The sequence below is a fragment of the Ascaphus truei genome, chromosome 12 (genome assembly GCF_040206685.1).
Source record: "Ascaphus truei isolate aAscTru1 chromosome 12, aAscTru1.hap1, whole genome shotgun sequence".
NCBI lineage: Eukaryota > Metazoa > Chordata > Amphibia > Anura > Ascaphidae > Ascaphus > Ascaphus truei.
Window position 1 is genome coordinate 39,999,241 of NC_134494.1, and position 12,538 is coordinate 40,011,778.

Genomic DNA, 12,538 nt, shown 5'->3' on the forward strand with positions numbered 1-12,538 from the left:
GCTAGAAGACTAAACCTAGATGGCATCTAATATCCCCAAATAAACTTCTCTCAGGAACACACAGCTTTGTAAAGCTTCAACCGGCATGAATGATCCCTTAGGATAGGGGCACACAACAGTCCTCAAGCTTCCACCAACAGGTCAGGTTTTCAGGATATCCCAGCTTCGTTAGCCTCCGATTGGGCGGAGGGAGAGGGAAGGGGAAACGTCAGCAGATGTATAGGTCTTTGTATGCAGCTGCTACCTCTTCTGATTGTGGAACACTTTCTAAACACTTTGTATTGGGACACACACACACACACACACTATGTCACTGTTACATGCCAGAGGGTCAGTATAAAGCCCTGTGCTGCTGTGGGCATTATGGATCACTGCAGCACCCACTGTCCAGGCTGTCACTATCCGGCTTCACCTTACTTTAGGAAATGTTCAGTCTTCTGTAGCCGGCACGGGACAGGGCTCAAACTTGGCTGCACCGGGACTTTTGCTTACAGGCTCGGATAAATCTTTCTTCTGTTTATGCAGAAAGCTGTCCACATATTCTGCAGCCACAAAATACATCTTTTTGCTCAAACAAGTGATTTAAAAGGATCACTAGCGCAATACACCCCCCAAATTCTACAAGGAGTCTATAAACATGGAAATACTACAGTGTCAGATTATACAAATTCATACCACCCATCATCGCTAATTCAGCTCAATATAAGCTTGGTCACCTACAGCACATGCTGTTTCATCCACTCAAATGTTCCATGCTTGTATCAGCCTTAGAGCAGCAATTCTCCTCTCCACTAACCATGCTACCTTCAGCCCTGGGGATCCTCGCTTCCTGAAAGACTTACTGGTGAAAAGTACAGCATTTAAACCTCCCTCCACGGGAAACAACCCGGCTGCTACATCTCGGCCATGTGATCAGTTCTCGCTTCCTACTGGAGGCCATTTTTTCCCCCCTTTAAAAAGCAGGAAGTAATACTGATAACTTTGTACCCAGAGCTGAAAATAGCAAGCAAAAAAAAAAGCGGAGGCGAGTTAATTAGGGGGAATTGCTGCGTTAGATAACCGAAAAAGGAGCCAGTGTACAGATCTCTGGATTGTCTTCTAGCAAGTTCTGCTCAGCTCCTGGACATGGGCCCGGCTCATTCACCCCTTAAGTTTTTCATCATTGCTAAAGAAAAGTAGCAATGTTCTGACTTTGTACCTGAAATGTTCCCGTTTGGTTTCTGTAGCTCAGACTATTAAATGGATTCCTTAACCAATGCAAAAAAAAAAAAAAACCCAGCACCCAAATGTATCAAAGGAAAGTGATCCCATGAAAAGCAGCTACCCCAACTGATAAACTCAGTGCGCTTCTCTTAAGGTTTTCTGGGCTGTGGCTGTTTAGGGCAGTGCCCATTATAAAGGTGGCTAACCTCGTTAGAGCTTGTGCCCCCTCCACACACTGCAAACTGTTCCTCTTACCTGAGGAAACCAGGGAGATTATAGACTCCTGGCGGACTCTGGCCATCCTACAGATCTTGGGACTGATGCTCTGTGCTGGATCCCCAAGGGAAACAGACGAGTTCTCCAGGTTTTTCTGCTTTACTCCCTCCAGGCTGAAGCTGGGGAGGCAATACGCTTGTTAGTGTGGAGTACTGTTACACAATCGTACTTGAACTGCTCAGTAACACTTCAATGGAAAATTCAGAGCAAAGTACATTAACGCTAAGAAACAAACAAATGCTTAACATTATTTGGTGTCAATGTAACCCCACATTTTAAACTACAAATGTGCCACAATTTCTATAAATCCCAATTTGAAAAGAGGACCAACCCCTAAGGGGCCCTACAATTCTTTCTTCTTCTAGATCAAGGGTGGCCAACTCCAGGCCTTAACCTGGCCTGTTGGTGGCTCTTAAGGACTGGAATTGGCCACTCTTGCACTACCGGTATTTTATTTAGCAGTTTGTAGTGTGTATGGGCTCACTGTAATTACCTTACCCATAGGTTTTTGTCCCAGCCGTGGAAAGTACGCGAGATAAAGATGGTTTTCCTGAGTAAGGAAGAGAGGTTGACGTTAGACGTAAGATGGGGGGGGGGGTATACCTTGGTAGTTGAACAATACGGGGACAGGATGTTGGCGGTACCTCTTTTAAGCGCATGATCTGCAATGCGTCTTCTGTCATCATAATCCAGCACGGCATCGAATGGCAGGGGGTGCTGCCTGATGGGTGAAATCGCTTTGGGTAATGGGGGTAAACTGGGCCCCTGAATGACGGTCACAATGAGAGGCAGGCGATTCCCAGTCACAGGCTCATGGGACTTCAACGTAACATGTCGATGACAAAGGTTATCAACCAGAGAGAAGTCTCCTGTGGGACAAGCATTTAAACATTTCTGTAATCAAGGTAGCGCCTTGTAACCCTTTTATTGGCATATATAATCCTATTGGGGCCTTGTGTACATAGGCAACTGACAGGGCACGACTTACCGACATAGGAGGTTGGGAGTCTGTTGATCAGCTGAGTCTTCAGAGATACAGATTCTTGTTTGCGCGTGTAGGACAGATGAGACTTTGCTAATAACATAGAAACGAAGCAATGAGAGGCTGGTTCCCAATCCGTACTGGGGCAGGTGTAACACTGGAGCCAGGAAGAAGCAGGAGGATAGATGCTATGGTCATGCCTTGAAAGTGGCAGCAAGCTTACGACGCTTTGGCCAAAGAGTTAAACTAAATAACCCTTTTTTCAAGAGAATATATAGGTATTGCACTGTGTATTTTTGTCACATTGGAAGTAGCTTTGGGCATCTTTGTCTGTTCTTTGCTGTATACATTTAGCCACCCCCACTAGCACTCCTTTTGACACACACACACACACACATATATATACTGTGTATATATATATATATATATATATATATATATATATATATATATATATATATATATATATATATATATATATATATATATATATATATATATATATATATATATATATATATATATATATGTGGTAATGGTAGGGGTTTCTCGGAGCTTGTTGGGTATCTGTGTGGATAGATGCGCTTACCTGCTGCTTGCACTGGGACAGCCGGCAACTCTTCCACCTGCATGGTCTGTGACAATGAGCCTTCCTGCCCCTTGATCTGTAACAGACCAATCATTGGGCACAGTATCTTACCCTTTGTGTTACCATTATCCCAATTACTAACAGCCTACGACAAAATAATGAAGGTAAACAACGGATTGTCTCATGGTACCTGTAACGGTAATCAGTAAATTACAGAAACTGTCACTAGACAAAGACTAACGAGAGGCATGCTGGGGAGAAATACAAAAGGGAACACGACAATTTCAGGAGTAGTTTATAAGGAAATAGTAGAGTTGCATGTAAATAATATAAATGACTGTGGTCGTCAATGTCCTTTGGGTTTTAGTAGGGCAGAGGTGTTTTTAGTACACCATGTTTGTCATATATACATCATACATACACACGTGCTCCCATATGAGAAATGTAGTTGTATTTTTTTACAAAATAATCATCTTAAAATGAAAAATGTAAATTTACCAGATATTACTACCTGTATTCTGTAAAAAAAATATATATGTACATATATATATATATATATATATATATATATATATATATATATATATATATATATATATATATAAAATATTATATACACATATATATATATACACACACACTGTGTGTGTATGTATTTATATACATACATACACACACACACACACACACACAAAAAAAATAACCGGACTAATTATAAAACAAAGCAGCTGGTCTCTTTTCCTCTCATATGTTCATTGCTGTATCACCTCTCGTACGCCGTCCACTTTGAGGGGTTATGGGGTTTTCGCATCCTTTTCCTACCTGTACCATGTCATTCCCTTCCCAGTGTGTAGCACACACCTTTGCAGTTCTCTTTCCCACGTCTCTTTTCCCAGAACCTTTGCACTGTGCGGGTTTAGCGCTTTGGCTACAAGATTCAGACATCTCCTACAAGTGTAAAAGGGAAAGAGATTTTCCTTCGGTGATTTGGGTGGAAATATATGAAATCTCTGCAAAATGTAACTTTACTTTTACTGAATGACAGAAGTGGCAGATTTTCTCCCGGTTGGCAGTTTTAGCATGTCTGACGATTGGCAAGATTCTGGATTGATCTTTAATATCAATCCAAAAGGACTAGATCACCTGGGAAATTCCAAGCTGGACAATTGAGTTGATATTATTTTCAGTACAGGGCAATAGCTAGTCCTCCAGATATTCTGCGTATCTCACCGCCGCACCACGTGACTTTGCTTTGTCCTTGGCGTGGCATTTCTGATACAAGCTGTTCCTCTCTTTCCGTGACCGCAGACGTTTCTTCTTCTGATAATACTAGTAAAGAGGGGGAAACCCAAAACAAGATAAGTAAAGGCAACAAATAGCCCAGATTTCCACACACGGCCATATATGTAGGTTTATAGATCTGTATCTAAAACATAAAGCAGACGCGCATTCTCCACAACACAAAGAGTTCATCAAATGTGATAAAAAAAACACTCAACAATGTTATACAATGAGACGAGCGATGATAGTTCCAAATGGGAGTCCTGTATGCAAGGTCCTACTAGAAAAAATGGGGGGAAATCCCTAATTGCTCAAATGTTCACAAAGATGATAACATGTGAACACAGTACAATAAAAGATGGTGCTATGGATGTTTGTAGACCCACACACACACACGTGTGTGTGCCAGGGCCTGTCAGAAGAATAAGGGGATGTGACTTTGTAAATGGTTGCTATAGAAACCAAAATGCTTGTTACATTAGAAAATATTTAAAAAAAAAAAATACTACAAGTATTTTCTCATAGTACAGAACTGATTTATTAAAAACACACATGTAGGATATTGCTTGGTCTGCAGCTTTACAAGATTAAATGGGATATTATTGGCCATAGTGAAGTTAGGAGAAAAGGCCTCATTGAGCTCAAAAGCAGGCACCTGTTCTATTACAGAGGTGCAGATAATCAACAGCGTGATACCACGTTGCAATATTTTGGCCTGCCCTCTCTCAGTCTTACCTTCTGTGCAATGTTCAGCAAATGCGCAGGGAGACCGTCGGATTCGGAGCTGTTCGACCCACTGGTGCTGCATAAAATCGGAGGGATGTAGTAACGTGTATGGATGGAGAGTGAGTTTCAGGGCTACCAACGGTGATTAGTGCACCCACAGTGTAAAGTTACTGAATCATATTACTATGTACATGACAAAATATTGCACTACTGAAGCAAGGCAAATTTTCTGCAACATAGTCACTAGTCGCATTTGTCCAAATTAGTAATAGAAATGTGCTAACCTGTGATTAGTTTGAATCTTTCAGGGCCTTTTTACATTGTGGGCTGAAGCGGGCGATCACGTAGAATCCCAAGTGACTCAAATGATCGCTTTGGGATATATTTTGAACGGCTCTGAAAGAGCAGATAATTGGGGAAGTCTCAGTCTGCGACTTATCTGATTCTCACCTGGATTCAATGTCCGATAATGAGAGGTCGCTCAGGGTGGGATCTACTTCCAGGTCACGGCCAAGTTCTGTCAGTTTCTGTCTGATTTCTTCTTGAAGTAAACTTTGCAGCTCGGACAAACACAGCATGAACTGCAGGAGAGAGCGGCACAGGGTGCGGGTTATTAGCATACACGGTGCCGCACAGGACACACACAGCATGAACTGCAGGAGAGAGCGGCACAGGGCGCGGGTTATTAGCATACACGGTGCCGCACAGGACACACACAGCATGAACTGCAGGAGAGAGCGGCACAGGGCGCGGGTTATTAGCATACACGGTGCCGCACAGGACACACAGCATGAACTGCAGGAGAGAGCGGCACAGGGCGCGGGTTATTAGCATACACGGTGCCGCACAGGACACACACAGCATGAACTGCAGGAGAGAGCGGCACAGGGCGCGGGTTATTAGCATACACGGTGCCGCACAGGACACACACAGCATGAACTGCAGGAGAGAGCGGCACAGGGCGCGGGTTATTAGCATACACGGTGCCGCACAGGACACACACAGCATGAACTGCAGGAGAGAGCGGCACAGGGCGCGGGTTATTAGCATACACGGTGCCGCACAGGACACACAGCATGAACTGCAGGAGAGAGCGGCACAGGGTGCGGGTTATTAGCATACACGGTGCCGCACAGGACACACAGCATGAACTGCAGGAGAGAGCGGCACAGGGCGCAAGTTATTAGCATACACGGTGCCGCACAGGACACACACAGCATGAACTGCAGGAGAGAGCGGCACAGGGCGCGGGTTATTAGCATACACGGTGCCGCACAGGACACACACAGCATGAACTGCAGGAGAGAGCGGCACAGGGCGCGGGTTATTAGGCATACACGGTGCCGCACAGGACACACACAGCATGAACTGCAGGAGAGAGCGGCACAGGGCGCGGGGCGGGTTATTAGGCATACACGGTGCCGCACAGGACACACACAGCATGAACTGCAGGAGAGAGCGGCACAGGGCGCGGGTTATTAGCATACACGGTGCCGCACAGGACACACAGCATGAACTGCAGGAGAGAGCGGCACAGGGCGCGGGTTATTAGCATACACGGTGCCGCACAGGACACACACAGCATGAACTGCAGGAGAGAGCGGCACAGGGCGCGGGTTATTAGCATACACGGTGCCGCACAGGACACACAGCATGAACTGCAGGAGAGAGCGGCACAGGGCGCGGGTTATTAGCATACACGTGCCGCACAGGACACACACAGCATGAACTGCAGGAGAGAGCGGCACAGGGTGCGGGTTATTAGCATACACGGTGCCGCACAGGACACACACAGCATGAACTGCAGGAGAGAGCGGCACAGGGCGCGGGTTATTAGCATACACGGTGCCGCACAGGACACACACAGCATGAACTGCAGGAGAGAGCGGCACAGGGCGCGGGTTATTAGCATACACGGTGCCGCACAGGACACACAGCATGAACTGCAGGAGAGAGCGGCACAGGGCGCGGGTTATTAGCATACACGGTGCCGCACAGGACACACACAGCATGAACTGCAGGAGAGAGCGGCACAGGGCGCGGGTTATTAGCATACACGGTGCCGCACAGGACACACAGCATGAACTGCAGGAGAGAGCGGCACAGGGCGCGGGTTATTAGCATACACGGTGCCGCACAGGACACACACAGCATGAACTGCAGGAGAGAGCGGCACAGGGCGCGGGTTATTAGCATACACGGTGCCGCACAGGACACACACAGCATGAACTGCAGGAGAGAGCGGCACAGGGCGCGGGTTATTAGCATACACGGTGCCGCACAGGACACACAGCATGAACTGCAGGAGAGAGCGGCACAGGGCGCGGGTTATTAGCATACACGGTGCCGCACAGGACACACAGCATGAACTGCAGGAGAGAGCGGCACAGGGCGCGGGGTATTAGGCATACACGGTGCCGCACAAGACACACAGCATGAACTGCAGGAGAGAGCGGCACAGGGCGCGGGGCGGGTTATTAGCATACACGGTGCCGCACAGGACACACAGCATGAACTGCAGGAGAGAGCGGCACAGGGCGCGGGTTATTAGCATACACGGTGCCGCACAGGACACACAGCATGAACTGCAGGAGAGAGCGGCACAGGGTGCGGGTTATTAGCATACACGGTGCCGCACAGGACACACAGCATGAACTGCAGGAGAGAGCGGCACAGGGCGCGGGGCGGGGTATTAGGCATACACGGTGCCGCACAGGACACACACAGCATGAACTGCAGGAGAGAGCGGCACAGGGCGCGGGTTATTAGCATACACGGTGCCGCACAGGACACACAGCATGAACTGCAGGAGAGAGCGGCACAGGGTGCGGGTTATTAGCATACACGGTGCCGCACAGGACACACAGCATGAACTGCAGGAGAGAGCGGCACAGGGCGCGGGTTATTAGCATACACGGTGCCGCACAGGACACACACAGCATGAACTGCAGGAGAGAGCGGCACAGGGCGCGGGTTATTAGCATACACGGTGCCGCACAGGACACACAGCATGAACTGCAGGAGAGAGCGGCACAGGGTGCGGGTTATTAGCATACACGGTGCCGCACAGGACACACAGCATGAACTGCAGGAGAGAGCGGCACAGGGCGCAAGTTATTAGCATACACGGTGCCGCACAGGACACACACAGCATGAACTGCAGGAGAGAGCGGCACAGGGCGCGGGTTATTAGCATACACGGTGCCGCACAGGACACACACAGCATGAACTGCAGGAGAGAGCGGCACAGGGCGCGGGTTATTAGGCATACACGGTGCCGCACAGGACACACACAGCATGAACTGCAGGAGAGAGCGGCACAGGGCGCGGGGCGGGTTATTAGGCATACACGGTGCCGCACAGGACACACACAGCATGAACAGCAGGAGAGAGCGGCACAGGGCGCGGGTTATTAGCATACACGGTGACGCACAGGACACACAGCATGAACTGCAGGAGAGAGCGGCACAGGGCGCGGGTTATTAGCATACACGGTGCCGCACAGGACACACACAGCATGAACTGCAGGAGAGAGCGGCACAGGGCGCGGGTTATTAGCATACACGGTGCCGCACAGGACACACACAGCATGAACTGCAGGAGAGAGCGGCACAGGGCGCGGGTTATTAGCATACACGGTGCCGCACAGGACACACACAGCATGAACTGCAGGAGAGAGCGGCACAGGGCGCGGGTTATTAGCATACACGGTGCCGCACAGGACACACAGCATGAACTGCAGGAGAGAGCGGCACAGGGCGCGGGTTATTAGCATACACGGTGCCGCACAGGACACACACAGCATGAACTGCAGGAGAGAGCGGCACAGGGCGCGGGTTATTAGCATACACGGTGCCGCACAGGACACACAGCATGAACTGCAGGAGAGAGCGGCACAGGGCGCGGGTTATTAGCATACACGGTGCCGCACAGGACACACACAGCATGAACTGCAGGAGAGAGCGGCACAGGGCGCGGGTTATTAGCATACACGGTGCCGCACAGGACACACACAGCATGAACTGCAGGAGAGAGCGGCACAGGGCGCGGGTTATTAGCATACACGGTGCCGCACAGGACACACAGCATGAACTGCAGGAGAGAGCGGCACAGGGCGCGGGTTATTAGCATACACGGTGCCGCACAGGACACACAGCATGAACTGCAGGAGAGAGCGGCACAGGGCGCGGGGTATTAGGCATACACGGTGCCGCACAAGACACACAGCATGAACTGCAGGAGAGAGCGGCACAGGGCGCGGGGCGGGTTATTAGCATACACGGTGCCGCACAGGACACACAGCATGAACTGCAGGAGAGAGCGGCACAGGGCGCGGATTATTAGCATACACGGTGCCGCACAGGACAAACAGCATGAACTGCAGGAGAGAGCGGCACAGGGTGCGGGTTATTAGCATACACGGTGCCGCACAGGACACACAGCATGAACTGCAGGAGAGAGCGGCACAGGGCGCGGGGCGGGGTATTAGGCATACACGGTGCCGCACAGGACACACACAGCATGAACTGCAGGAGAGAGCGGCACAGGGCGCGGGTTATTAGCATACACGGTGCCGCACAGGACACACAGCATGAACTGCAGGAGAGAGCGGCACAGGGTGCGGGTTATTAGCATACACGGTGCCGCACAGGACACACAGCATGAACTGCAGGAGAGAGCGGCACAGGGTGCGGGTTATTAGCATACACGGTGCCGCACAGGACACACAGCATGAACTGCAGGAGAGAGCGGCACAGGGCACGGGGCGGGGTATTAGGCATACACGGTGCTGCACAGGACACACAGCATGAACTGCAGGAGAGAGCGGCACAGGGCGCGGGTTATTAGCATACACGGTGCCGCACAGGACAAACACAGCATGAACTGCAGGAGAGAGCGGCACAGGGCGCGGGTTATTAGCATACACGGTGCCGCACAGGACACACAGCATGAACTGCAGGAGAGAGCGGCACAGGGCGCGGGGCGGGGTATTAGGCATACACGGTGCCGCACAGGACACACAGCATGAACTGCAGGAGAGAGCGGCACAGGGCGCAAGTTATTAGCATACACGGTGCCGCACAGGACACACACAGCATGAACTGCAGGAGAGAGCGGCACAGGGCGCGGGTTATTAGCATACACGGTGCCGCACAGGACACACACAGCATGAACTGCAGGAGAGAGCGGCACAGGGCGCGGGTTATTAGGCATACACGGTGCCGCACAGGACACACACAGCATGAACTGCAGGAGAGAGCGGCACAGGGCGCGGGGCGGGTTATTAGGCATACACGGTGCCGCACAGGACACACACAGCATGAACAGCAGGAGAGAGCGGCACAGGGCGCGGGTTATTAGCATACACGGTGCCGCACAGGACACACAGCATGAACTGCAGGAGAGAGCGGCACAGGGCGCGGGTTATTAGCATACACGGTGCCGCACAGGACACACACAGCATGAACTGCAGGAGAGAGCGGCACAGGGCGCGGGTTATTAGCATACACGGTGCCGCACAGGACACACACAGCATGAACTGCAGGAGAGAGCGGCACAGGGCGCGGGTTATTAGCATACACGGTGCCGCACAGGACACACACAGCATGAACTGCAGGAGAGAGCGGCACAGGGCGCGGGTTATTAGCATACACGGTGCCGCACAGGACACACAGCATGAACTGCAGGAGAGAGCGGCACAGGGCGCGGGTTATTAGCATACACGGTGCCGCACAGGACACACACAGCATGAACTGCAGGAGAGAGCGGCACAGGGCGCGGGTTATTAGCATACACGGTGCCGCACAGGACACACAGCATGAACTGCAGGAGAGAGCGGCACAGGGCGCGGGTTATTAGCATACACGGTGCCGCACAGGACACACACAGCATGAACTGCAGGAGAGAGCGGCACAGGGCGCGGGTTATTAGCATACACGGTGCCGCACAGGACACACACAGCATGAACTGCAGGAGAGAGCGGCACAGGGCGCGGGTTATTAGCATACACGGTGCCGCACAGGACACACAGCATGAACTGCAGGAGAGAGCGGCACAGGGCGCGGGTTATTAGCATACACGGTGCCGCACAGGACACACAGCATGAACTGCAGGAGAGAGCGGCACAGGGCGCGGGGTATTAGGCATACACGGTGCCGCACAAGACACACAGCATGAACTGCAGGAGAGAGCGGCACAGGGCGCGGGGCGGGTTATTAGCATACACGGTGCCGCACAGGACACACAGCATGAACTGCAGGAGAGAGCGGCACAGGGCGCGGATTATTAGCATACACGGTGCCGCACAGGACAAACAGCATGAACTGCAGGAGAGAGCGGCACAGGGTGCGGGTTATTAGCATACACGGTGCCGCACAGGACACACAGCATGAACTGCAGGAGAGAGCGGCACAGGGCGCGGGGCGGGGTATTAGGCATACACGGTGCCGCACAGGACACACACAGCATGAACTGCAGGAGAGAGCGGCACAGGGCGCGGGTTATTAGCATACACGGTGCCGCACAGGACACACAGCATGAACTGCAGGAGAGAGCGGCACAGGGTGCGGGTTATTAGCATACACGGTGCCGCACAGGACACACAGCATGAACTGCAGGAGAGAGCGGCACAGGGTGCGGGTTATTAGCATACACGGTGCCGCACAGGACACACAGCATGAACTGCAGGAGAGAGCGGCACAGGGCACGGGGCGGGGTATTAGGCATACACGGTGCTGCACAGGACACACAGCATGAACTGCAGGAGAGAGCGGCACAGGGCGCGGGTTATTAGCATACACGGTGCCGCACAGGACAAACACAGCATGAACTGCAGGAGAGAGCGGCACAGGGCGCGGGTTATTAGCATACACGGTGCCGCACAGGACACACAGCATGAACTGCAGGAGAGAGCGGCACAGGGCGCGGGGCGGGGTATTAGGCATACACGGTGCCGCACAGGACACACAGCATGAACTGCAGGAGAGAGCGGCACAGGGTGCGGGTTATTAGCATACACGGTGCCGCACAGGACACACACAGCATGAACTGCAGGAGAGAGCGGCACAGGGTGCGGGTTATTAGCATACACGGTGCCGCACAGGACACACACAGCATGAACTGCAGGAGAGAGCGGCACAGGGCGCGGGGCGGGGTATTAGGCATACACGGTGCCGCACAGGACACACAGCATGAACTGCAGGAGAGAGCGGCACAGGGCCCGGGTTATTAGCATACATGGTGCCGCACAGGACACACACAGCATGAACTGCAGGAGAGAGCGGCACAGGGCGCGGGTTATTAGCATACACGGTGCCGCACAGGACACACAGCATGAACTGCAGGAGAGAGCGGCACAGGGCGCGGGGTATTAGGCATACACGGTGCCGCACAAGACACACAGCATGAACTGCAGGAGAGAGCGGCACAGGGCGCGGGGCGGGTTATTAGCATACACGGTGCCGCACAGGACACACAGCATG

At 51.8% G+C, this 12,538-nt stretch overlaps 1 protein-coding gene across 9 annotated transcripts in view; it reads right to left on the reverse strand.

Annotated features, from left to right (window-relative positions):
- Positions 1-12,538, reverse strand: part of AGBL2 (AGBL carboxypeptidase 2) — a 38,833-nt gene that overhangs the window by 1,494 nt on the left and 24,801 nt on the right. For 6 of the 9 annotated variants that reach the window (XM_075567417.1, XM_075567421.1, XM_075567415.1 and 3 more), the window contains 10 exons: positions 5,508-5,638; positions 5,067-5,133; positions 4,281-4,379; positions 3,912-3,998; positions 3,051-3,126; positions 2,468-2,554; positions 2,124-2,348; positions 1,978-2,029; positions 1,459-1,598; positions 418-542 (listed from right to left, as the gene is read on the reverse strand). In XM_075567417.1, the coding sequence (XP_075423532.1) occupies positions 430-542; positions 1,459-1,598; positions 1,978-2,029; positions 2,124-2,348; positions 2,468-2,554; positions 3,051-3,126; positions 3,912-3,998; positions 4,281-4,379; positions 5,067-5,133; positions 5,508-5,638 (1,077 nt within the window). In that variant the 3' untranslated portion in view covers positions 418-429. Of the gene's footprint in view, positions 1-412; positions 543-1,458; positions 1,599-1,977; positions 2,030-2,123; positions 2,349-2,467; positions 2,555-3,050; positions 3,127-3,911; positions 3,999-4,280; positions 4,380-5,066; positions 5,134-5,507; positions 5,639-12,538 lie in introns of all 9 variants that reach the window. The other 3 variants (XM_075567422.1, XM_075567423.1, XM_075567419.1) reach the window with 2 other exon arrangements.